This window comes from Rattus rattus, chromosome 16, assembly GCF_011064425.1.
Source record: "Rattus rattus isolate New Zealand chromosome 16, Rrattus_CSIRO_v1, whole genome shotgun sequence".
NCBI classification, from domain to species: Eukaryota; Metazoa; Chordata; class Mammalia; order Rodentia; family Muridae; genus Rattus; species Rattus rattus.
Window position 1 is genome coordinate 15,050,689 of NC_046169.1, and position 27,420 is coordinate 15,078,108.

At 39.5% G+C, this 27,420-nt stretch overlaps 1 protein-coding gene across 1 annotated transcript; it reads left to right on the forward strand.

Annotated features, from left to right (window-relative positions):
• Positions 1 to 27,184, forward strand: LOC116885891 (cytochrome P450 3A9-like). The gene is made up of 13 exons (XM_032887213.1): positions 1 to 146; positions 2,407 to 2,500; positions 5,060 to 5,112; positions 8,421 to 8,520; positions 10,031 to 10,144; positions 10,344 to 10,432; positions 13,341 to 13,489; positions 16,293 to 16,420; positions 16,970 to 17,036; positions 19,663 to 19,823; positions 22,083 to 22,309; positions 25,334 to 25,496; positions 26,906 to 27,184. The coding sequence occupies exons 1-13, from the start codon at positions 76 to 78 to the stop codon at positions 26,981 to 26,983; spliced, it is 1,494 nt and encodes a 497-aa protein (XP_032743104.1). The 5' UTR covers positions 1 to 75; the 3' UTR covers positions 26,984 to 27,184.
• Positions 27,185 to 27,420: the final 236 nt, after the last annotated feature.

The following is a 27,420-nucleotide window of genomic DNA, read 5'->3' on the forward strand; positions in this document are numbered from 1 at the left end:
AGCTCAGCCCTAAAGTTGCAGCACAAACAGCTAAGAATAAAGGACAAAGGAGAGACTTGATTAAAGAAAGCTGCAATGGACCTGATCCCAAACATTTCCTTGGAAACCTGGATGCTCCTGGCTACCATCCTCGTGCTCCTGTATCTGTGAGTAAATTGCCAAGGTTCCTCATCTTAGTGATCAGGACTTAGGGGATGTGGATCAGACAATCCTTTCCTTTACTTGTTTGAAAAATCCAAAGGGAAAATGAAGGGGACATTGTTTGAGCATGGGATGTACAAAGATGTTGTTTTTGATATTATGCAAATCCCTCCTAGGGACTAAGTATACATTCCACTTCTACTAAAATCCACATTTTGTCAGTAGGAGGATTGAGTTGACCTCGGTTACTTTTTCCTCAGATTAACTACCCAGTGCTCAGTGAAGCAGATTGCAAATCACTGGTCATTGTGTTTGGTGGGAGGCTTCCTCTGCCAGGTCTCAGGATTGTTGGTACTGTGGGGATGGGAAGAGCTTTTGTGCTGTCTTTACCTCTGTTTTCTCTGATGCAGGAGACATAGAATGTTGCTCCATGGGCACATGGCTAGTTTCTGCTCCATTTTCTCACCTCTAGGACCACTGATACAGTGCCCCTAGTATATTACATTTAGTCATTTCATTTTTGTGTTTTGCCTGCAATGTATGCATGTATGTATACTACATGTGTGCTTGGTGCCCATTGAGGTCACCAGAGACCATTGTATCCCTCAAAATTGGAGTTACAAATGGCTGTGGGCCACCATGTGGATGCTGGAGAATGAATCCTAGTCCTCTATAAGAGCAAGAAGTGCTCTTAGCCACTAAGCCACTCTCTAGTCTCCCTAAATGATGAATTTTTAGAGCAAACAAGACCTGACTTTGATTCTTTCCATTCACCATTTCCTGTCTAATCCCCTAGCCTCAGGATAGGGGGTTACACCTCCCCTGCTATGGATTCCATTGGCATCCTCAAATGACAGGCACTCTGAAGCAATTTGGATTTTAAATGTTTTCCTTCTAAGTTCCACTGGAAGCATCACTCAAAACATTTATTTCAGTACTTACTTCCTTCCCATGTTAGGATGTCTTCATAATGATGTACGGGAAGCAAAAGGTTATCCTGAGTTCCAGGTTAACAAGTGTGGCCACCTAGGACAACTCATTCTCCTGCCTTTGTGAGTTTGCATGCGTACGTGTGTGTGTGGGTGTGTGGGTGTGTGGGTGTGTGTGTGTGTACACCTTTGAATAGTAGATGCTCTCCCTCACCAAACACTTGACATTTGACTCCTGACATCATTTTACATTAGTAAAAGATAAACATGGTAATATGAAAATAGAAATCTCTCAAATACGGTTTTATTCTTTGAAGGAAAGGCTAAGTATTCACGGTGTCGTGGCAACATCTTCTCCATTTGATCATGTTTTACAGTTAATTTATAAGGTTCCATCTCATTCTATTTGGTCTTAAAGCTTTTATGAGATAATATTACAGTCTTCTTTCAGAGGGTTAAAGTTAAAGTCAGGATTTGTGACAGCAGCTGTGGATAAAATGACTTCACTGGTTTGTAAGTGTCAGGGATATAAGCCTAATGCATAAGAAAATACATAGGCTGGGTTGTATTCATGTTTTGAAATAAACTTGCTCAGCAGGTTTTTTTTTTTAATTCGACAGGTTTTTCTGGACCTGTTCATAAGGTCCTGTGAACCTCTCAGAATAGGTGGATAAGAAAGAGAATGGGCCAGTGATGATGTAAATTCTAGACAACTACAATTCAGGATAGCAGTTCTTGACCCTTTCACGGATGAAACACATCAAATGTCCTGCATATTCAATATTTACATTGGGTTGATAACAATAACAAATTACAATAATCAAGTAATGGTTAAGGGTCATCATAACACAATGAACTGTATTAAAGGGTTGCAGCTTTAGGAAGGTTGAGAACCACTAAGTTATGCATAAATAAGAAAATATTCCTTTCCTCTCAGGGAAGAACTCTCAGGGCACTTGTGTGTTGCAGCTTACATTAAAGATCACTACAAGGGCAGACTCATTGGTATCCAATCAATCTCCTAAATGGCATTACATAAAAGTATTCTAGCCTGAACCTCACTTTAACAGTGAAGTTGTAGGACATTTGTGAATAATTTACTGTGAAACTTACAGCCAAAAAAAATCATCTACTTTTTTAGGGTTTAGGGATTCTCTCAGAGAATGTGAAGATAAAAATGAAGATCAAAAGTAATTATTATAGTTGTCACTCTTGATATTTTTGGCTTACATGTTATACTTTCTCCAGCTCAAATGTAAAGTTCCTGGGTCTGTGCCTGGTAAGTTCACATAACACACAGTGACAATCCCTAAGAGCTCAATCTCTTACCTTACAGGTATGGAACCTCCACACATGGAAATTTTAAGAAATTAGGGATTTCTGGACCCAAACCACTGCCTTTTGTGGGAAATATTCTTGCATACCGCCATGTAAGTATTACTTGAGCTCCTTACCAGTCTTGTTGTGATTGCCAAAACTGGCTTAGGTTCTCCACTTAGAAAGACCAGACTATGGTTTCTCAGAACTTGTGTTTTATTTTATCTTACTGGTTGGGATTCTTCGTTGAGAGATATCAGGGCTAGATTTGGTGGAAGAGACCACAGAGGAATGCTGCCTTATGCCTCTCTTAGGATCTCATTGGCTACCTTTCTTATACAGTTCAGAAGTACCTGCCCATGAGTTAGTGAGCCTGGTCTCTTACATCAACTAACCACCAAGATAAACTCTCACAGACATTGACTCCACAGGCCAATCTGATCTCGAAAACTACTACTGCTCGATGGAGACTCCCTTCTTATCCTATTGGCTTTGTCAAGTTGGAACAGTAAAACAAACTGGGACAGGAAGTAAAAGGTTAAAGAAAATGCTTAATTTGTGACTCAGGGTTTTATTGCTATGAACAGACAATGATCATAACAACTTCTATAAAGTAAAATATTTAATTAAGGCTGGCTTACAGTTCAGAGGCTTATTCTATTATTACCATGGCAGGAAGCACGTCATCATGCAAGCAGGCATGGTGCTGGAGAGGTAGCTAAGAGTTCTACATCTGGATCTGCAGGCAGCAGGAATTGATGAGCATACTGCATGACTTGAGCATCTGAGACTTCAAAGCCCACCCCAGGGACCACTTTCTACAAGGCCACACCTCCTAGTAGCACTCCCTATGGGCTTATGGGGACATGTTTTTCAAACCACCATAATTTGTAATGTTTCATGTGGTTGTGGTATCTCTCTTCTTTCTGTGCTCAGAAGAATACATGATAAAAGAATTCCCTGCCATTCTTTGCTTACCCATTTTCTCACTCAGCAATATACCTGAGACTCACACGTACTCTAGATTAAAAGAGGTCCTGAGTTTGTTCCATCTCCCAATTCCTCTTGTGTTCTAGGAAGCTTATGAGGTAAATAGAAAGGACTGTAAATATGGAGACACACAATGATGCCTGTCCCTGGGATTCTCCTTCATATTCACTTAGTTCCTGTTTCCCATTGTGCCTATGAAATGAATGACTCAGAGACTGTAGGTTAGTGGGGTCCTCTGTCTGCTCCAGGCAAAGGGTCAGGCCACTCGGGGAGGCAAGACTGGGGAAGTTGACCATGTTTACCCCACACCACCACTGGGTGGGTGTCAGGCTGTGGGAAGCCACGGACATGGCTCCTGAGGTGGGGAAGCGCAGTCTGAGAGTGGATCACAGTTGGACTTGGCTCAGGGGTCCCCAGGCCTGCAAGAAGGCTAGGGACATTGGTTCTCAGGTTCTTGGGAATCCAGGCACCATTGGGATGATGTGGAAGAGCTGAGAACAGAGTGAAGGCACACAGAGTTGGATGCACCCCAGTGCTGAGGGGAAAGAGGGGGAGAAGCTCTGGCTAGGTCCATGGAGAAGTCTTTGGCTGAACTGCAGTAGGCTTGAGCTTGGTGGCTGCCATGGCTAGGGATGCAGAGAGGGTTTCACCAGAAGATTAAACAGTGGTGGCTCTGTAGGTGAAAGCCTTCCATTTGACTCCCCACAGTGGATCCTGATGAAAGAGGCAGTCGATGGTTTCAAGGCTTTTATTGTTATGGCAGAAAGTGAATGAATAAAACCTTACTCCACTTCTCTGGGTGGGCCCGAGACCTTTTGCAGGGATGAGTGTCTGGAAAGGGAAATTCATTGGCTAATTCTCCAGGCCTTTAGGTACCTCATTATAATAGATCTGTCTTGAGCCTAGGTGACCTGTGGTCACATCCTCTATCTGTGAAAGAAATTGGGGCATTGCCCTTTACATGACTGATGGCCATAAATCTATGGAGGGATGGGGGTTGGTGACCAGCCTGGTTTCCTGCATGGGAGTCAGGCAAAGCACCTACCATCCCTTGGTATCTTCATGGTTAAAGCCTCCTCAACCAGGAACCAGTGTCTTTTACTCTCCCACAAGAGTCCTTGAGCTTTTAGGAATGACATGTAGGGGAAGCAAACACTTTAGACATGGTATTCACTTGTTCATAGACAAAAGTGGCCATGTTTATACAATGTTGAGAGAAAACTCTGAAAAAAATGTCAAGGTTCTCATTTCAGGCATCTTCTGTATTCTCTTCTACCGATTCATATATGCAAGAATAAGGGCATTCTTCTTATTGCCAATAATAGATAAAATCATGAGTTAGTACATTTAATTTAGGAAAAATTCAAATCATGTGTGCCCCAATTAGATTGGAGCAATCTACTTAAAACAGTTGTCAAAAGAGGAAGATACATGATCTGTCATCTGGTAAATGTGTCTGCTACCACTTGACTTTGATCCTTAGAACCCACAAGGTAGAAGGACAGAATTGACTAACAAATGTCATCCTCTATTCTACACACACACACACACACACACACACACACACACAGACACACACACACAGACACACACACAGACACACACACACACACACACACACACACACACACACACACACAAAGTAGATGTAAAAATAATAACAATGTGTTTTCTTTTCCCAGGGATTTTGGGAGTTTGATAGACACTGCCATAAAAAATATGGGGATATATGGGGGTAAGTATTCTGGAAACATCCAGGGGTTTACTTGAAATGATGATATATCTCAGTTTCTGAATGTCAACTGCAGGTGATAATCTCTTTTTTATTGAATATTTTTTATTTACATTTCTGAATGTTATCCCCCCAGGTTCACCCAACCTCCAACAGGTCCCATGTGTTTTTGATTCTTGATCTCAGAGCATAGTTTATTTGGTGTTGTACGTTCAGAAAATCCACTTAGGTTCCCCAGTGCCCATGTGTCCAAGTTCAATCCATTCCCTTTTTCTATTAATTTAGATGTATATTTGGTTTATTCTCTGTTGAGGTCCTTTCCACCTCGGCTTGAATGTGAGCTTGTCCTTGTTACCAGGTTATAAATATAGATCAATTTGCATTCTTCTACATGGTTGTCACCTCCAGTTGAACCAGGGTTGTTTGACCATTTGTTGAAAATGCTCTTTTTTGTTTAGCACTTTTTAATGGTTTTGAACTCCTTGCCTTCTCTGTATATTAAAGATCAAGTGACCATAGGTTGTTCAGTGGGTTCATTTACAGGATCTTTAGTTCTATTCTTGATCTCAATCTATCTGCCTGTCTCTGTACCAATACCATACAGTTTTTTTTTCACTGAATGGTTTTAACTCCTTTGTCAAAGATCAAGTGACCATAGGTGTGTGGGTTCATTTCTGGATCTTTAGTTCTATTCCGTTAATCTATCTGCCTGTCTCTGTACCAATACCATACAGTTTTTATCACTATTGTTCTGTAATACAGGTTGAGGTCAGGGATGGTGATTCCCCCAGAAGTTCTTTTGTTGTTGAGGATAGTTTTCCTTATCCTGAGTTTTTTGTTATTCCAAATGAATTTGCAAATATTTCTTTCTAACTGCATGAAGAATTGAGTTGGAATTTTGATGAGAATTGCATTGAATCTGTACTTTTGGCAAGATGGTCATTTTTACAATACTAATCCTACCAATCCATGAGCATGAGAGATCTGTCCATTTTCTGAGATCAATTTCTTTCATCAGAAACTTGAAGTTCTTGTCATACAGATCTTTCATTTGCTTGGTTAGAGTCACACCGAGGTATTTTATGTCATTTGTGACTATTGTGAAGGGTGTGGTTTACCTAATTTCTGTCTCACCCTGTTTATCCTATGAGTGGAGGAAGGCTACTGATTTGAGTTAATTTTATTCCCAGCCACTTTACTGAAGTTGTTTATTAGGCTTAGAAATGCTCTGTTGGAACTATTGGGGTCACTAAAGTATACTATCATATCATCTGCAAATAGTGATATTCTGACTTCTTCGTTTCTAAATTGTATCCTTTTCACCTCCTTTTTTGTTTACTGGTTAGAACTTTGAGTACTATATTGAATAGGTAGGGAACAAGTGGGCAGTCTTTTCTAGCCCTTGATTTTGCTGGGATTGCTTCATGTTAATAGTGTTAGAAAAATCAGAAATTCAAGGTCCATACTTTCTTGCATTTTCTTGGGTGTAGTTTCCCCCCCTTGTGTTGGCATTTCTATCTATTATCCTTTGTAGGGCTGGAATCATGGAAAGATATTGTGTAAATTTGATTTTGTCATGGAATATCTTGGTTTCTCCATCTATGTTAACTGAGAGTTTTGCTAGGTATAGAAGCCTGGGTTGGCATTTCTGTTCTCTTAGTGTCTGTATGACATCTGTCCAGAATCTTCTGGCTTTATTAGTCTCTGGTGAGAAGTGTGGAGTATTCCCTTACTGCTTTTAATATTTCTTCATTTTGTGTGTTTTGTGTTTTGATTATTATGTGACTGGAGGAATTTCTTTTCTGGTGCAATCTATTTGGAGTTCTGTAGGCTTCTTGTATGTTTATGTGCATCTCTTTCTTTAGGTTAGGGACATTTTCTTCTATAATTTTGTTGAATATATTTACTGGCCCTTTAAGTTAGTAGTCTTCACTCTCTTCTATACCTATTATCCTTAGGTTTGATCTTCTCATTCTGTCCTGGATTTCCTGGATGTTTTGGGTTAGGAGCTTTTTGCATTTTACATTTTCTTTTATGGTTATGTCAATGTTTTCTATGGTATATTCTGCCCCTGAGATTCTCTCTTCTATCTTTTTTGTTCTTTTGGTGATGCTTGCCTCTATGACTCCTGATCTCTTTCCTAGGGTTTCTATCTCCATGGTTCTCTCCCTTTGTGCTTTCTTTATTTTTTTATTTCCTTTTTAAATCCTGGATTGTTTTGTATAATTCCTTCACCAATTTGGTTGTGTTTTCCTATAATTCTTTAAGGGATTTCTGTGTTTCCTATTTAAGGGTTTCTACTTGTTTATCTGTGTTGTCCTGTATTTAAGAGAGTTATTTATGTCCTTCTTTAAGTCCTCTATCATTATCATGAGATATGATTTTAAATCCAAATCTTTCTTTTCAGGTGTGTTGGAATATCCAATATTTGCTTTGGTGGGAGAACTGGGCTCTGATGATGCCAAGTAGTCTTGTTTTCTGTTGCTAAGGTTCCTATGCTTGCCTCTAACCATCTGGTTGTCTCTAGTGTTAGCTGGTCTTACTGTCTCTGACAGCAGCTATAACCTCCTGTAAGCTTGTGTGTTAGCACTCCTAGAGACTAGTGGGACCTGGATACAGAGTGCTGTTTTAGGCCGGAAACCAGAAGGATCCTGTCCAAGACTGCTCCTTGGTTTCTGTGTCCAGAGGGCTCTAGGAGGGTTCCTCTTGGGCCAGGAATTGAGCATAAGTAGTGGTCTTCCCTGAGTTCTCAGGATTGTCTGCACCTCTGAGAGTCCAGCTAGCTCTCTCTCCCATGAGATTCGGGTATAGAGATCTGTGGGTGTAGATCAGCTCACAATAATCTCTTAAAATGAAGTTATGGTTATAAGTATTTTACAGGCTTTTACTACCACTAGTCTCATATGTCTCCAGATATTGTGGTTCACAGACTGAATTAGTTGAAGAAAGTTGCTTATTTGAGTTTTCTCTTACACTAGATGATCCAATGATGGATCACCTGATTTTTCTGCCTGGTGTCTGTCTCTTCAATTCAATATTCATGTATGCACCACCAAGATTTAACAAACGTTCTCATTTATTTCTAATTATGATCTCGTTGTAGAACTACTTTGTGTTTATCCCTCACTGCTTGAGCTACATTTTACTTCTTTTATAAGACTTCTTTGATATAGAGTCAGAATTTCTAATTTGAACTAGGAACTCATATAGTTGTGTATTGTAACATCTGAACCAACATCTGAGTTCCTGGGCATGCTTCCAGCTACAAAATCTAGTTAGTTGGTTAAACTCTTTCTGCTTTCCCAATACAGGTTTTATGAGGGACGACAACCTATTTTGGCTATAACGGATCCAGATATAATAAAAACAGTGCTGGTAAAGGAATGTTATTCTACCTTCACAAACCATCGGGTAGGCACCCTTTTTTAAAATTATTTCAACGTTTATTCATATGTTTACACATTGGTAGGTGCTTGGGGAGTGTGTATGTATGTATGTGTGTGTAGGGGGAGGGTGTCTCTGCCCATCACACAGATGGAGGTTACAGGCATACCTGGTCATGCCCAGCCTTTGAAGCTTGTGCTTGGAATTCGATCATACACAGCAAACACTTTAATCACTGAGCCATCTCTCCAGTGTCATGTTTATGCACTAGCTAGTAAAAGAAGTTTTCATTTGTCTTCTCCTATTTTATCCAATGGTAATAAACTTAGTGTGTATCTGTGACAGATAATTAATAGAATCCATACATATTATTCAGTTGTCATCTATTTTATTTGCCTTGATTGTGTACGTATATGTGTGTAATGACATAGCAAATTAATACATGTATACTTATCTCTAATAACCAATAGCTAAGACACATAATTGTTGCTTCAACATGGATAAGGCTTCCTCTTGCTATTCTGATAAAGTATCCCTGTATAGTTTCTGTCTTCATTTACTACCTTTATCAGCATATTTTATTGTGCAAAATCATGGGTTTTCTTATGACATTTCTTACTGTATATAATGTACTTTTTTCAATTATTTATTAAGTTGTTTTAATTATTTACATTCCAAATGTTTTCCCCCATCTTGTTCTCCCTCTCAGAGTTCTTCATCCCACCTCCTCCCTTTTGATCCCACCACACACACACACACACACACACACACACACACACACACACACTCACACCTCTTCACATACTCTCCCACTGAGGGCAAACAAGGCAGTCCTCTGCTACATATGTGCAGGGTGCCACATATGAGCCCATGTATGCTCTTCGGTTGGTGGCTTAGTTTCTGACAACTCTGATGCATGAGTTAGTTGAAACTGTTGTTCTCCCTATGTGGTTGTAATCCCTTTCAGCAACTTCAACTTTCCCTTAACTCTCCCATAGGAATAGCTGACCTCATCCCAATTATTGGCTGTAAGTACCTGCATCTGTCTCAGTCAGCTGCTCATAAAGCCTCTCAGAGGACAGATATGCTAGTCAATGTCTGAAAGCATAATATGGTATCAGTAATATTATCAGGGTATAGAGCCTATACAAAGGATAGATCCCAAGTTGGACCGGTCGCTAGATCGCCAGTCTTTACAAGGCTACTTGTTTAAACAAGTTACTATATACTTGACACAGAGTGAAAGGATGTTCCAAGTACTGTTGCTCTGTAGTCCTCGTGAAACAGTGGTTCTCCATTTGTTGGAACGTCTGTAGAAAAAGAAGGCTAGATGATAAAGTCCTAAAGCCACATGCACTGGCTGTGTGCCACCTCCAAACTGGCATAGAGCTAGACATTTGAGACAAATATTCATTGAACATGTAACATTCACTAACTATACAGTCATAAATATTTTTAAATAAATGATACCTGTATTTTTACACCTATGGAGTTTCAAACTTGCATATGGTAACATCTCTTTTACTTTGGATTCTAGAGCTTTGGTCCAGCGGGAATTTTGAAAAAAGCTATCACCTTATCTGAGAATGAAGAATGGAAGAGATTAAGAACATTGCTATCTCCCACCTTCACCAGTGGAAAGCTCAAGGAGGTAATGAATAAGATTTTCATTGGAGACATGAAGAACACATGTGGGGGGAGAATGAGGATCACAGCCCTTTTTAAGTCCTTGTCCTCTGAGGTGAAACCTCCTAACAATGGCCTTTTGGGTTAATGTGACTTCTTGCTCCTCCCTTGTGAAGGCTGTGCCCCCTCTTCTCACTACAGATGATAATTTGTTTTGCATGTAGATGTTCCCCATCATTAACCAGTATGCAGATTTGCTGGTGAAAAACGTGAAACATGAAGCAGAAAAAGGCAATCCCATCACCATGAAAGAGTAAGTACCAGCACGGTTGTTGGGTGCTAGGCTGTTGCATTAGTTAATTCCCTGTTGCTGTGACAAAACACTCCAACAAAAGCAACTGGGGGAAAGGACTTTATTTTGGCTTCCGTTTCCAGTGGGATAAAGTCCCTTATGGCTGGAAGACATGTTGGCAGGAATAGGAGGCTACCTCTTTACACTACATCTAACACTTGAGAAACAGGAATCGAAGCCTATAAAGACTCAAGATCTAGCTGTAGCAGCCTACTTCCTCTAGAGAGGCTCCATTTCCTAAAGTTCAAAACCTCCCGAAAGAGTAGCATGGGCTCCGAACCAAGGGTTCAAACATCTGAGCCTATGGATGATATTTTATATTCAATTATCACCATAACTGCCTGCTGGGATTCTGAACTTCACATTGTTCAGTCACCTTAAGAACCAAATAGAAGTAAGTTGTTGGTGTTACAATTGATGACAGCAACTCTGGCTTCTACTGGGACTGAGACCAGAGGAAAGTTGAGACTTTCCTACAACGTATTATGACTGTAGTAGGCCATCCAAGAAAAAGGGCATCTCCCAGGAAAAAGTAGGGTGATATCTTAGTTTGGGTGTTATGGCTTTGAAGAGACACCACAACCATAGTAACTCTTATAAAGGAAAACGTTTAATTGGAGGTAGTTTTCAGTTTCGGCTGTTTAGACTGTTATCATGGTGGGTAGCATGGCAACGTACAGGCACACATGGTGATGGAGAAGGAGCTTGGAGTTCTATATCATGATCATAAGGCAGCAGAAAATGACTGTCCCACTTCACATGGCTTGAGCATATGTAAGACTTCTTGACTGCATACATAAAACTGCTTGTGCCTATATAAGTCCACCTCTACAGTGACACACTTCCTCCAACAAGACCACTCCCGCTAATAGTGCTACTCTATATGGACCAAACATTCACACACATGAGTCTATAGGGGCCATACCTATGCAAACCACCACAGGTGGCTATATATAAAATTATGCCATTTCTTAATATTAGAGCTGCGATTAATCTACTAATTGTTACTTTGGAGATTCTAGAAAACAAACTAGTTTAAAAAGAAGGATCATGTTTTCAAACACTTGTTAGAGTAGATTCCATGAAAATAAACAGCAAAGAAAGCATTCATCTCATACTAGGACATTGTGTGTGCACCAGGGAAGTGAAAATGTAGAGAGCTTAGAGCAATTTATATCTCATCATTGGTTTATGAAAAATATCAGTGAACCAGTGAATTTTCTCTAGGATCAGCAAGATGGCTATGTTGGTAATGGTGCTTATCACCAAGACTGAGAACCTGTCTTTGATCCCCAGAATCCACAAGGGGAAGGAGAGAATTGATCCCCACAAGTTGTCCTCTACATGCATATCAAGGGACAGGTGTAGCCACTCAATACAAACACTCCACAGAAGAGGTACACATACATGCAATATGCATCAGAGTCAATAAATGAAAGTGTAAGGATCCTGCTATTTCTCTTTTATCCCACTTTTAAAGAGGGAAGTCCTTGTAAGGTTGTGGGCTTTGTAATCAGATAATTTTCATTGAGTTATCCAGAAATACTGATTTAATATTCAACCCTCCTAGCAAATGAGGACTGTGTGGGTAGATAAGTAGAGGTTTTCTCTGGTGCGCATGGGGGTATCTTTTTGTGTCTTACCAGGAATGATATTAGGTTTTACAACTTACAGTAACACTTCTGCCATCTGCATAATGTAAGCCCCAAGGGTGGGAGAATAGCAGATCTATCAGTACCTTGAGAATGGCATGTGATCTAGGAAATTAGTAACAATCCTTGGGTGTTATACTGAAGATGAATAGGCTTTGAGCACACATACCCGTGATACAAAAGTACCTGATACAATATTCTTTTTCTTAGTCTCCTAGGAACAAACAAGCACTCTACATCACACTGGTGAGGCATGGCACCTCCACATTATTCTCCTCCACACTTCGCTCTCACTGAAGCAGTTTGACTCATTGTAGGTTTCACTTTTTCTGTGAATCCATGTCTCTTGATGTCTATTCTAATCCCATATCTATTTCTGTGATAGAATACACTGAATATAAAACAAAAGTTATAAGGAAAAGAGTTCGCAATATCTCAGAGTTCCAGGTTCCAGTCAATCATTACAGGGACGTTAAGGTGGGAACTTGAGGCTCCTAATCACATCCACAGTCAAGATCAGAGCTAAATGAATACATACACACTTGAGCTCAATTTGCCTTTTCCATTCTTATGCGCTCAGGCACCCAAACCAAGGCGAAGGTGCTGCTCAAAGTTAACTGGCTCTTTTCACATTAATTGCAACATACCTCACAGACAAGCCCACAAGCCACCTTGTTGCAACCACTCACTGAGAATCTCTTCTCAAATGAATGAAGATTGTGTGAAGTTAACAACTAAACTAACCCATATAGCATCTGTGACACAACCTAGCATGAGAATAGTGTTAACACTGTCAAATGGGGGGAGGCTGGAGAGATGGCTTAGTGGTTAAGAGCGCAGATTGCTCTTCCAGAGGTTCTGAGTTCAAATCCCAGAAACCACATGGTGGCTCACAACCATCTGTAATGAGATCTGGTGCCCTCTTCTGGTGTGTCTGAAGATAGCTACAGTGTACTTATATATAAGTAAATAAATCTTTTTAAAAAAAGAGCAAGGGAAGAGTAGAGATTAAATAAATATACTTTAAAAAAAAAACAAAGAAAAACTGTCATATGATAAAATATACACAAGAACATGTGATGGAGGCCTCGGTTGACCACAGCAGGGGTTCTGACAATGTTTGCCTTTTCTTCGCTTGTGAATTTAGTCCCATTGGATCCATCATGTTAGAAGGAATAAGAGGAGGTACAGATGCTAATTTCCAATTCTCTCTTTAGCATCTTTGGGGCCTATAGCATGGATGTGATCACAGGCACATCATTTGGAGTAAACGTGGATTCCCTCAACAACCCACAGAATCCCTTTGTACAAAAAGTGAAGAAACTCTTAAAATTTAATTTCTTGGACCCATTCTTTCTCTCAGTGAGTAAGTGAACTAATATTTCCTTATGAATTCTTCCATTTTATTTTCCAATAGTTTTATACATTTTACAATGGCTTTTAATCCTTTTATTTCCCCCATTCCTCTGTCTCATCCTTCTGCTCTCCTACTGGCACCATTCTTACATTTGGTGAGCTTTAATTCGCATGTATGAGCCACATCAGTGAGCTGACTCATGCTTTACATGTTTTTAAAGATATTCAAAATTATCCATGTTGTCAGCTATGGAATCTTTTTTCACCTCAGCAGCCCTGTACATTTAGCTTCCCACTGCCTACCTTCTGCCTACTTGAGCAAAAAGTCTAGTTTCTAATTTCCTATAACTAGATTTGTGTAATTTGTCACCTCTTACGTCAACTTTCATAACTGTCATATTTCTAAAAGTCCCTTATAGGCTGAAGGGATGGGCCATGAATTAAAGTTTGTGTATGTCAAGGGTGTTTCAGTATGTCCTTTCTTCTCGTGGCTGAATTTGTCATCGACGGACATTTGGAATTTTTCAAATTTTTAACAATACTGTTGCTGTAAATATTTATATACAAGACTGAACGATAGTTTCATTTCTTTTCTACATTTACTCAAATGAAAATGACCTATTGCACAATAATGCTTAATATAAATACTTACTTGGGCACTTGCTGCTCTTCCAGAGCACCCAAGTTTATCTCTAGGATTCATATCAGATGATGCACAATCACTTATAACTCCAGCTGCAGAGGATCCAGTACCTCTAGCATTCAAGGGCACCTTCACTCACATGCATAAAACCAAAGGCAGATACACACAACTACATTTAATTAAAAATTATAAAAATAATTTCTAAAAATATATGATAAATTTATCTAATTTTGGAAGTACATTTAATCTCAATATAGTGTTGGTTCTTCTCAAAGGATGTTTTACATCTATAAACCCTATTTGTTCATTTTAATTTGTATCGGTATGCCTCATTACACAGCAGAGCATCCTTGAGGTAAATTCTACTTAGATACAGCGGCATAATTGTTCTTAAATTATTTATTATATTTTAGTAGTTGCTTGACATAGTGTATTGTCATTTTGGGAGCATTTTGTAACCGTACTGGCTGGTTTTGTGTGTTAACTTGACACAAGCTGGAGTTGTCACAGACAAGGAGCCTCAGTTGTGGAAATGCCTTCAGGAGACCCAGCTGTAAGGCATTTTCTCAGGTAGTGATCAACGAGGGAGGACACAGCCCACTGTGGGTCGTGCCATCCCTGGGCTGGTGGTCTTGGGTTCTATAAGAAAGCAAGCTGAGGAAGCCAGGGGAAGCAAGCCAGAAAGTAACATCCCTCCATGGCCTCTGCATCAGCTCCTGCTTCCTGAACTGCTTGAGTTTCAGTCCTGACTTCCTTTGGTGATGAACAGCAATGTGGAAGTGTAAGCTGAATAAACCCTTTCCTCCCAAACTTGCTTCTTGGTCATGATATTTGTGCAGGGATAGAAATCCTAAGATAGCAACCATATTTAAAAGTAATGTTAGTTTGCAGTTTTGTATATCTGTGATATATCAGTTTGACCATGGAATTACAGCACTGTAAACCTAGAGAATTTTGGAGATGTTCTACTTCTCTTCTGATTTTAGAAGTTTATGGGAACGGATTCTGGTGTTTGTATGGATTCTCTGTGAATAGTTGGCTGAATTCACCACTGAAATTTTCTGCTCTTAGCCTATTCTTGTGTCCCCTCCACCTCCCTACACCTGTCAGTTGCAAATTTCCATTCATTCTCATGACCAGCTGTCCATCTCTCCTGTCCCTCCCAACAACTGATCCTAGACCTCCCATCCCCCCATTCCCTTCCCCATCCAATTCCCCTTTTCAATCTGCCTCTAATGACTATTTTATTCCCCCTTCTAAGTGAAATTCAAACATCCCTGCTTCTGCCTTCCTTCTTGTTTAACTTCTTTGCATCTGTGGAGTGTAACATAGGTACCCTGTATTTTATGGCTAATATCCACTTATAGTTAAGTTCATACCTTTTGGAACTGGGTTACTTCATTCAGGATGATATTCTCAAGTTTCCTCTGTGTAGCTGCAAATTTCATGATGTCTTTATTGTTAATAGCTGAATAGTATTCCCTTGTGTAGATATGTAACATTTTCTTTATCCATCCTTCAGTTGAGGAACATCTAGATTGTTTGCAGTTTGTGGCTATTATTAATAAGGCTACTATGGACACACCTGAACAAGTGTCTTGTGGGAGAGTGGAACATCTTGCCCAGGAGTGGTATAGCTGGGTCTTGAGGTAGACATATTTCCACCTTGTTTGAGACAGGTGCTTACTGGCTTCAAATTTCACCAAGTAGCCTGGGCTATGTGACCATCAATCTTCCAGGAAATAATTGTTTCCATCCCTCATATTGCCATTGCTGAGACCCTGCACTTGTCTTTTACCTTAAATTTTGGGAACTGAACTCAGATCCTCAAATTTGCAATGCAAGTACATTACCCATCTGTCCATACCTAAAAGCTCTTTCCTGAACACTGTTCATTGCAACATTTGATTAAAGCTTGATTTATTCTAACAGACCTTAGTCTAACAAGTAAAAGGTGAGAGCAAGTGACGCTGAGATCATTGATCTGTTGGGAACATACACTGACTTGCCCTTTTCCAGCCAATGGTCTGGAACCTGAGCATTATCACAGAAGGAATGCATCTTGGTTGAAATCTTAATGACCTTTCTTGTACTGAGTGTCAGAATAAATGTAATCATTCCAGGTAAATTTTGCATTTTCATCATGATTTCTTTATTTTTCCCCTTCTAGTACTCTTTCCATTCCTTACCCCAGTTTTTGAAGCATTCGACATAACTGTGTTTCCAAAAGATGTTATGAAGTTTTTTAGAACTTCTGTAGAACGAATGAAAGAGAACCGCATGCAAGAGAAAGTAAAGGTAATAACTGGTCACACATGATATTCATTTATCGACAGAGTTAATGTGAATGTACAATTGTTCCCATATAATTTTTAAAAAATAGACAAGGTTAATAACATGGGGTTTTTATATTTTGAAAAAATGAAGCATTGGGAATATAGATATGAAATAAACCAATTTATTTTAAAATAAATGATACATATTATGACTGACATGACATGAAATACATTTTTTAAGATGAAAACTTCACATGCCAAAATATCCCATGCATACAATTTCTAAGGATGTTAATTAGTTAGGAGGATTTTGAAAAACATTATGGACATATTTCAACTCAGGCCTGTATACATGATTGGCAAACACGCCATCCTTGAATAATGGTCCAAGTTGTCATGAGTATATCACAACCCTATCTCAGAGTTGCATATTGGGAAGAGAGTTTATGGCTTTAACATTGGATCAGGAGATCCCAATGCTGCAACCATTATTCATTTCTTCGAGGACTAAGGTCTGTGGTCTTAGTACATACCACTCACATCGCACCTTCCAAAAAACTTTTTCTTTCAGCAAAGATTAGATTTTCTTCAACTGATGATAAACTCCCAAAGTTCTGGAGATAAAGAGTCTCACCAAGGTAAGCAAAGCTGGGTCATATATACTGATGTGCAACCACAAAGACTTATACTTCTTCCTGAAATATTCAAGAGGCTTTCCGTGTAGATTAACAAGTGTGTACATTACAGAATAACGTTTTGTAATATTATACAACCAAAGGTAATTTCTAGAAGCATAGTATTGTTACTGTGTTTAAAGCCTGAAAGGCAGTCATAGCATGTGCTTCAGGCCTGGAAGTCATCAGTGGTTGCTATATCTTATACCACAGAACAAAATCTCATCCTCATTTAGATCCTCTGAGGCAGAGGCTGTGGCTGGAGATTTGCATCTAGACATCCAGTGAGCAGGAACAGCCTGACAGTGGTGATGGTCCCTGGTAACACCCGGTGCTAGTCTACCCAGCCTCTGATTTACAATGAAGCTTTGATTTCCTGTCCAGTTGATAAGGAATGTGTGGAGAAAGCCATGGTACTAATACCATACCCCATTCCTTTCTAGGTTTCCCATACTGAGTTTTCCATTATGGATGGATTATCACAATTTCTGTGATAGTTGAAGAATAATGGCTTTTTAATTCCACTAGTTCCTATGCAGCTATATTCCCATTATGAAGGAGAGATAGATGCCTGCCCTTTTGTTTTCCTTTTTCCTTTCTTTCCACTTCCATTTCTTTGTTTCTTCTTTCCTCACTCTCTTCCTTCTCTTATCCTCCAACTTCTTCCACATATTTTTCTCTCTTCAACATAATCGTACATTAATCCTGTTCCTTTATAATCGTAATTTATTTTGACACACAGAAAAAATTACATTTGTCTACTGTAAAATCCCTTTCATTTGAACTCCTAAATGCTTTCTTAAGCCAATGGAGTGTTGATTTATTAGCTACGTAGGCTTGCATCTCTAATTAGCTAGCACACCAGAGAATAGGGTTCTGAGGCTCTTGCCTTCATATTCTATGTTCAAGTATTGGTTATTTTCTTTTTGCTTTGAGAAGATACATGACAATCAGAAACCTAAAGGAAGGAGGGTTTTATTTGACTTGTGGTTCCAGCTGATTGTTCTTTCATTTTGGGGAACTTGACAACACATGGGGCTAGGCATGGTCACAGAAACTTCATAGAGTGCCCAGGAAGTATGGCCAGGCTACCAAACCTCAAGTCCCACCCCAGTGACCCACTTCCTCCAAGGAGGCTACAACCTTCACAAGCATCACCACTCTCAGGGAACCAAGTGTTCACACAGATGAGATCAACTTGATTTTCAACCCACTACAATAACACAAAGTTCATGTTCACTAAGACAAATAATCTGATTGGCCTTCTTCCCACCAAGAACAGCACAGGTGTCATGATCAACAAACCAAAGCTCTGTAAACTCTTCCAACATTCATTTTCTACTACTGTTTATTCTTTCAGTTTTGAATTTATAAGTTTGGAGCAGGTCATATATTTCTAAAGGTCTTACACTACTTATTACTAAGTGCTTAACAGTTCATTGCTTAACTGAGCTGAGCTTCTGTGCAGATTAAGACCCAGGAGGGAGGACCACACTTGTCAGGAACAGTGTGTTCCATATGAAGCATAGCTAGAGGAATGGGATACTAGTAAAGATGACATTCAGCCATGAATGAATAGCATTGCTAACTTTATTCTATGGACATACATATTTGTGTGTGTGTGTGTGTGTGTGTGTGTGTGTGTGTGTGTTCCACACACAATGTTTGTTCCTCTGCTACTTTAGTGCATTTATTGGAATAAGGCCAGTCACCATCCCTGTAGCTTCTTATTTAGAATAATTAATATTTAGCATCATTCATTTGGGAAGAAAAGAATTTCATGGTTGAGAACAGTTACTCCACAAGACCTTCAATTTGAATTCCCCCAGCACATAAAAAGCCAAACATAGGTGGACATCACTGTAACCCTAGCATTTGAGAGCAGAGATAGGAGAATCCTAAGGAATTTTACCTAACCAGTACAGCTGAAGCTTCCAGGTCTATAAAAGGTCATATTGCAAAGAAATAACACAGAGAAAGACATACGAAGTCACAGTGGTATGGAAATGTGAACATTGACCAGTTAAGTTTCTAAAGAGCAGCTCTGTAAGACATCCTGTTCTTGCTCCCACACCATGTACACACCACACTCACACACATCATACTGACACATACTTCACTCATGCACATACACACCACACTTACACACACACACACACACACAGGATAGATCACACACAAACACACATAGTGAATATATCACACGTATACAAACACTCGCATGGTTTAGATAGGCTGTTCCTCATGTAAACCATGATTTATACACAGCTCCCTCACCTAAAATGTATGGCCTGGTGTGATGAGATGGCTCAACAGGTAAAGACACTTGCTGCCAAGACCTGAGTTCAAACTCCAAGACCCATATAGTAGGGGAAAAAAAATCTCACACTTGAGCAAGATTTTCTTTGTCTTCCAAACACAAACTGACTTGTAGCTTTGTCCTGCTAGAATCTACACACACACACACACACACACACACACACACACACACACACACACACACACACCCACACACACACACCCATCCATCCATCCATCCATCCATCAATGTACCAATAAATGTAACAAAATATACTCCCTTTCCCTTCAGGTTTGACTGATGTGGAGATTGTAGCTCAGTCCATTTTCTTTATTTTTGCCGGCTATGAGACCACTAGCAGTGCTCTTTCCTTTGCTTTGTATTTGCTGGCCACTCACCCTGATCTCCAGAAGAAACTGCAGGATGAAATTGATGCATCTCTGCCCAATAAGGTGAGGGGATGGGACCTGGAGAGGGCAATACGAAGAAGTGTTGATTTGAATGGCTTCTTAGCACATTCAGTGGGAAATTTTCAACAAAAATGGTAGTTCCTCCATCATCTTTATTCAAGAAGGTTCTGAAGAGATAAGTTAATGAGAAATAGGCATCAGATGCTATTTTTAGCAAAACATATTTTAGACAAATTTTGGGATAGATTTTTTCCAATGTCTGTCACCAAAATACTACAGTGAAACATCCACAAGCCACAGTGGCAAGGAATTGTGAGCACTGGTTAGTCATATGTCTGGACAGTCAACTCTTTTGATGTCATGCACTGTACTGTTGCTTGCTGTTGGCTGACTGTGACTGGCCTTGGCTCGGCTGAGCTAGGCAGATTAATTTGGTGTAACTCCACATATCTAATAAGTGGGCCCTGACTCATACTCTTAATTCTACATTATGTTCTGTCCAAAGTTCCATTATGTATTAGGCACTTTGGCCTTTAGAACTTAAACAGGTTGATTATAGTGTGAGGGTGCCTGGTCTGTGAGGCGGTATGTCTGGCTTATCATTCTCTTCAATGTTCACAGGCAAGCCAGCAGGCTAAATCAGCAATAGATAATGAGGCTGGGTGAGGGATTCTGTTCTCATTGTGACTCTTACCAGGGTCAAAACTGAATGTTGATACTAATGACTTACATGTGTCTTTTATCATGTTTGGTATAGAAGAGTCTACTAGCACCTCCTCAAATTACCTACTTTTTATTTTTGAAGTTCAACTGTGTTGCATGCTTTTACTTAATGTTAAATGTTTTTAATTGAAATAGAGCTATGGCACTTTCCTTCTTCATCTGTTTCCCTCCAGCCTGTGCCTCAAACCTCTTCCCTCACTTTCAAACTGATAATTCCTTTTGATTGCTCTTGTTACATAAATATATGCAGATGTTTGTGTGTATATGTATGTAAACATGCATACACACAGAGAGATACACACAACATGATGAGTCCATTTTTGTTATTTGGATATATATATTTTTCAAGGCTGACCACTCTATGATGATAGACAACCAATAAGAAGGCTCACCCCTGAGAGAAGCTAATTATTCCTCTTACACTAGTCATTCATTGCCTAAAGTTCCTCTGTCTAGGAGTGGGACCAAGTGAAATTATCTCCTTCCACATTAACATGTCCATTAATATTGCCACTGTTCTGGTCTTGCTTATGTACCCATTTCTTAGATGGACCATTTCACAGCAGATTTTCACCTCTTCTTCCCCATGTTCCCAAAGCTATAAATTCAGGAGCTGTAATGTGAATATTTCTATTGGTGCTCAGCTCCAAATGATCCATTGATCTCTATATTGTGACCAGATGCATTTTTCTCGTAATGGTCTCCATTTGATGTAAAGGGGAGTTTCCTTGATGAGCAATAATAACTATTTTCTAAATAGCTTAAATCTTTCTAAATCTCATATATAATAACATGCAAGATATACTAAGTAAGATCCTAAATAAGATCCTATATAAGACAAGGATTTGCTTAAAGGCTGGAAAGGTGACTCATCAGTTCAGAGCTCAGATGTACTTTCAGAGGATCTGAGTTCCATTCCTAACACCCACATTATGAGGCTCACAACCACCTGTGGCTACAGTTCTAGCGGTTCTGAGACCCTCTTCTGTCCCCCCAAAGCACATGACATCTTGTGCACAAATCTATAACAGATTGATACACATACATGAAACTAAAGTCTTTGTTCTCATCTGCATTTTATAGACTTTCATATAAATATATAGGTTCTTTGTGGAAAATAACACTGAGGGATATTGTTGTACAATTGTCATTATCTATTAGTACAAATTATTAACATGAGCATGAGATAGTAGTACATGATAATGTTGACAGCTCCAGATGTTGGGGATTATCCTAATAATTGCTTCTCAATGGGATATTTAAAATGTCAAAGGATATGAGTTATTAAAATGTTATGTAAAGGGGTTGGGGACTTAGCTCAGTGGTAGAGCTCTTGCCTAGCAAGTGCAAGGCCCTGGGTTCGGTCCCCAGCTCTGAAAAAAAGAAGAAAAAAAAATGCTATGTAAATGCTAAGTGGATTTATCAATAGGATTTATGCTGTGATACTACAAACAAAATACCTCAGTAGTACTCCATAGATGAAAAATAATTCAAATTCATTTATGAAACTCTTTCCCTCCCCCTACCTCTCTCTCCTTCCTTCTCTCTCTCCCCCCCCCTTCCTTCCCACCGTTCCAGGCACCTGTGACCTATGATGTCCTGGTAGAGATGGAGTACTTGGACATGGTGTTAAATGAAACCCTCAGATTATTTCCAGTTGGTGGAAGACTCGAGAGGGTCTGTAAGAAAGATGTTGAAATCAATGGGGTTTTTATACCCAAAGGGACTGTGGTGATGGTACCAACCTTTGCTCTTCACAAAGACCCAAAGCGCTGGCCAGAGCCTGAGGAATTTTGTCCTGAAAGGTACAAGGATGTGGGAAAGAGAAATTACCATGAGCATGATATGTTGTCTCTTGGTATTGAATTAATGGTTGTAGAAATAACAGTCTATCTGTCTGTCTGCTTGCCTGCCTGCCTGCCTGCTTGTCTGTCTAGGTGAACTTTTAAGAAAGCATAGCATCTGCCGTAACTTCCTTGGCACTATCTTTTTTGTGTATTGTACTTTTCATTCATCTCAGGTTTTTCTTGCCATTCCCATTAGCCATCCCCATCACCTTAGAGAGCATTTGAGTCTCTCATTTCACTAGAGTTTGCCTTCTGGATATTCTATTATGGATGTAATGGGTTTTGCTCTGTATCTGGAGGCCTTCTGCACTTATGGTTAGAGCAACCCTGCTGAGGATAGGGGAGCCCATGGGTCCTCACATTCTTGTCTGTAGCTGTCATCCTACCAGCTTCCTTACTGGCTTATATAATATTATGCCACCTACTTGTCTAGAAGCCTTTATACATGGTTCAATTTTGGAGCTAATGTTGGACTTCTCTCTGAGTCTTATGAGACTCAAAATTTACCACTCTGGTAAGCAAGTCAGATAAGCTATGGCATAGGTATGTATTGAGCCCTAACTGTGCGCTTTCTGCTACCAGAGTCCATGTCTTAGTGGTTGTGGCATGCCAATTGCCACCATGATATTTACCAAGCAAGTCAATTGACATTAATCCATACCAGATGACTTCTGTGTTCCCTCAAGTCTCAGCAACTCCACCTCCTGTAGCATTGTGACTGTAAAAGGACAAACAACCAATTATATTTATGTTGGATTTCTTTAAAGTGAAACAGATATTACATGCACACTTTGTATGAAGAACCACTCCAAACACTGGGAAAATCTAAATATTAATATAAGTCTAATATAAAACAGTTTGACAAATACACAAGAGTAATCTACACATCTTAAAATGAAACTCTATGTGCCCAGCAACCGTTCACCAATGTCAGCCATTCCACGCACACACCTTCCACATTCTTTCTCTCTCTAAACTGTCCATGTGTGGGGTGTGTGTGTGTGTGTGTGTGTGTGTGTGTGTGTGTGTGTGTATGTGTGTATGTAAGACCCATGTTTGTGTAAAACATACTATCCATAAATATTTCACAAGTTTCTTGGAAATAAAAAATACTGGGTTAAAATATATAACCATATTACAATTATCCCCCTTCTCAAATCATTATTCTTCTCTTAAATACTTATGTAGAGTCAAATTCAATTAAAATGTGTCTACTCTTCTAGAATTTTATACCCAAAGAAACATATAAAGAAAACTTGCATAGCGACATTATAAAGTGGAGTGACACTGTATATTTTGTTAAAATGTTTGACTAAAATACTCAATAAAAAAGGAAGGGAAGTAGGAAGGACCAAAATGAAGAGGAAGAAGCAGAAGCAGAATTAAACAAAGAATGGAGAATAAGGAAAAAGAAAAGAGAGGAGAGGGAGGGCAAGAAGAAATGGAGGGAACTGGGAGGAAGAGAGAAAATATCTGGGAAAAAGGAAAAACAGGAAATATAGTTGAAAGGAAAGGAATAATTGAGAGGAGAAGAGATAATCATAGATTTAAAGGTAACAAAATTTCAATGATTGTAGGTGTTATATCCTCTGAGCCCAATGGGCAAGTGAACAATAGAAGTATTAATTGAGGCCAGGACTTGCTCTCCTTTCATTGGTCCTGTTTCTTGTGTGCCAGAATACTAACACATCACTGTGCTAAATGCACTTTTGTTATTTGAAAGTAAACTTTTTAAAACTAGGTATGGTGACCAATTCCTTTAATCCCAGCACTTGGGAGTCAAAAGCAGATAGATCCCTGTTAGTTTGACTTGTTCTACACAGAGAGTGTCAGACCAGCTGAGGCTACATACTACAATCTTGTGTCAAAAATGGTAGATAGATAGATAGATAGATAGATAGATAGATAGATAGATAGATAGATAGATAGACTATAAGTATTTTAAACAGCATTCTAAATGCTTCTCCATTGTAAAGGGAAAGAGAGAGGCCTGTAGCCAACAACTGCCATAGTATATCACATACTCCAAGGCCTAGGTAACATCACAAAGGATGGGGTGGACAGACTGTAGTGGCTGGAGGGTTAGTAAATACGCTCTAAAATGTCTCCCAGACTATTCATGGTCATTTTCATCATAACTGCAAAGCACTTTTGACCACCTGTAAAAGACTTGCACACATTAAAAAAAAATGAATCATGAAAGTAGGAGGATGACTATTTTGGAAGAATAGATCAAAAGTAATGGGGTCATGGTGTGCTGTATACAACTCGAAAAAAACCTGCTGAAAATCCCCAGCGAGACTGTTTTATACTTTTAGCATTTTTTATTCACTTTTACATCCCAATCACTGCACCTCTCCCTGTCTGCCTTCACACAGTCTCTGCCTCTTTCCCCACCCCCTTATCCTATGAGGGGGTTGAGGCCATCCCTTGGGCATCTCCTTAACCTGACACATCAAGTCTCTGCATGGCTAGGCCCATCCTCTCCTGGTAAATCCAGACAAGGCAGCACAGTTAGAACAGATTCCACAGACAAGCAAGGATGGGCCCTACTCCAGTTGTTGGGGGACTCACATGAAGATCAAGCTGCATATTTGTTACATATGTGTGGGCATGCCTATGACCACTCTGAGTGTTCTTTGGTTGGTGTTTCAGTCTCTGAGAGACCCATGGTTCCAGGTTCATTGAGTCTGTTATTCTTCCTGTGGTATTTCTATCTCTTTTAACCCCTCAATTATCCCCCAACTCTTCCATAAGACTCCCCAAACTATGTCCAATGTTTGGCTGTGGGTCTCTCCATCTGTTTTAGTTAGCTGCCAAGTGGAGCCTCTCAGGGGACAGGTACTCCAGAAAGATTCAATGAGCAACCTAAGCAAGCATTCTGTCTATGAATACTTGTAGGTATCTAAGAGATATCAAACAAGTTGCTCTTGTAGGGATTGTACTTTATTAACTCACCTTCATCTACTCCTGTGGGGCCAGGTTCAGAAAGAAGAATCAGGACAACATCAATCCTTACATATACCTGCCCTTTGGGAATGGACCCAGGAACTGCATTGGCATGAGGTTTGCTCTCATGAACATGAAAATTGCTCTTGTCAGAGTCCTGCAGAACTTCTCCTTCGAACCTTGCAAAGAAACTCAGGTCAGTGTGATGTCTCAGTAAGTTACATATATTTGGTATTTTTTGAGACACAAATAAGTTCATTTATTTCAATATTCCCTATTGCCCATTACTAAATTTGTTTCTATAGTCATCTGGAAATTACATTCTTGATATGTCCAGAAACCATGCCAGGAAAACAATGCTCATTGCATTGGTTCAGATCCACTTGAATAATTGTCACACTCAGCAACTCTCACTATCTTCTTCATTTCCAGACAGGCATGCAGCTATCAATTACCCCTTTTTCTCTGGATGAGCCACTTTCAAGGAGCAAAAATACTGTCTCTCTCCATATGATTAAAGTTCATGTTTCAGCCTGGCGTGGTAGTATATATCAGCTTGCTAGCACTGAAGAGGTTGAGACAGGAAGCCTGTCACGTTGTTCTCAGTCTGAATAACAAAGTGAGATCTACTGAATCTCAGTTCATGCATCTCAGACAATGGCAATTGGTTAACAGGATAGAAGAGCTGGCTGGCCCAACCCCATGCCTGCACTGTTGTTATGCTCCATATCAGCTCACACACCTACACTTATTGTATAAATTCTTTGGACATAATCAGATTGTTTCAGTCTTCTAAAGGTCCTATATGATAAAGTCACATTCTCACTGTACAAATACTTTACATTTATAGTTGCCCAGCAATAACCATTCGTAGGGCAAATAAAATTGACATTGGACCTCTAAGACTTATCTGTGACATGTTGACAAGAGGTCTGAGTCCCAAATGCAAGCTGTGAGCTCTCCATTATTCTGCCTTCATCAGTGCAGTCATTGGGGTTAAGAGAGGGACTTATCCAGTCTTCATTCTGGGCCTTTTATTTAACAAGGGTGTCATTTGGTCCTACAGAATGTCTAGCAATATTATTAAACATGTGGTCCAGTCATTCCTTCTGGTGATGTACATATTGTATAAGAATTCAGATTCAATTTGCTATTTTTTTATATGTTTCTCAGTCTAAGCCTCTCTCTCAGCCTTTGGAAAGACATTGTCTGGTAGTTTAATTGGGAGCATCTATATGCAGAGAAGTGTATTCTTGCTTGCTTTTTAATTTATTCTATGAGCCAAGTAACTTCTTCTGTGACTTCTATTGAGGGTTAAGTTCTTCAGTTTAGGAGCTGTATCTTTTGCTTTAAAAAAAAAAGGGTATAACAATTTTCTAAATTCAAAGGCTAGAGAGTGGTTCATTCAGGAAAATGTCTGCATTATAAGCATGAAGACCTGATTTTAGCCTCAGAGCCCAAAGGTTTATAAAATTGTACAGCTCCTATGACACCTGATGAAAATGTTTTCATGTGCCTATACGGCATATTCATCCTTAATGAATCTCTTCCTTGCTTCTGTGTTTGGTGACACTTCATTATTTGTGCTTTATGTAACTGTTGCAGATTCCTTTAAAACTAAGAAAGAAAGGATTTTTTCAACCAGAAAAACCCATCATTCTAAGGGCTGTATCAAGAGATTGAACCATGAGTAGAGCTTGATATTATGCCTACTGTAGCACCATGATACATGGGACAGAAATCAAATTATTTGTGAAGAAAATGCAGCGATGAAGATGGGATTGATTCTCTTCATGTATGGTGGCCTTCATCAAGATGCTCACCTCCTCTAGCCACCAAAGTTCAGCAATCACATGCTTCCCAAAATAGAAAAAAGCAAGAGTATTTTGTGTTCATGTTTTTATTTCTGTTTGTTTTACTTTAGATTTTGGTTGGACTGGGTTGACTGGTTTGTTGGTTTGAAAACAATGTAACCCCAGGCCGGTTCACACTCACTATATAACAATAGATATCCTGGAGCCCTTTACATTAATTTCCAAATGCCGAAATTGTGGTCTTGCACTACTCAGCCCAGCTAAACTGTTACCTCAAAGAATGAGCAATTGTTTTTGTTAAATAGC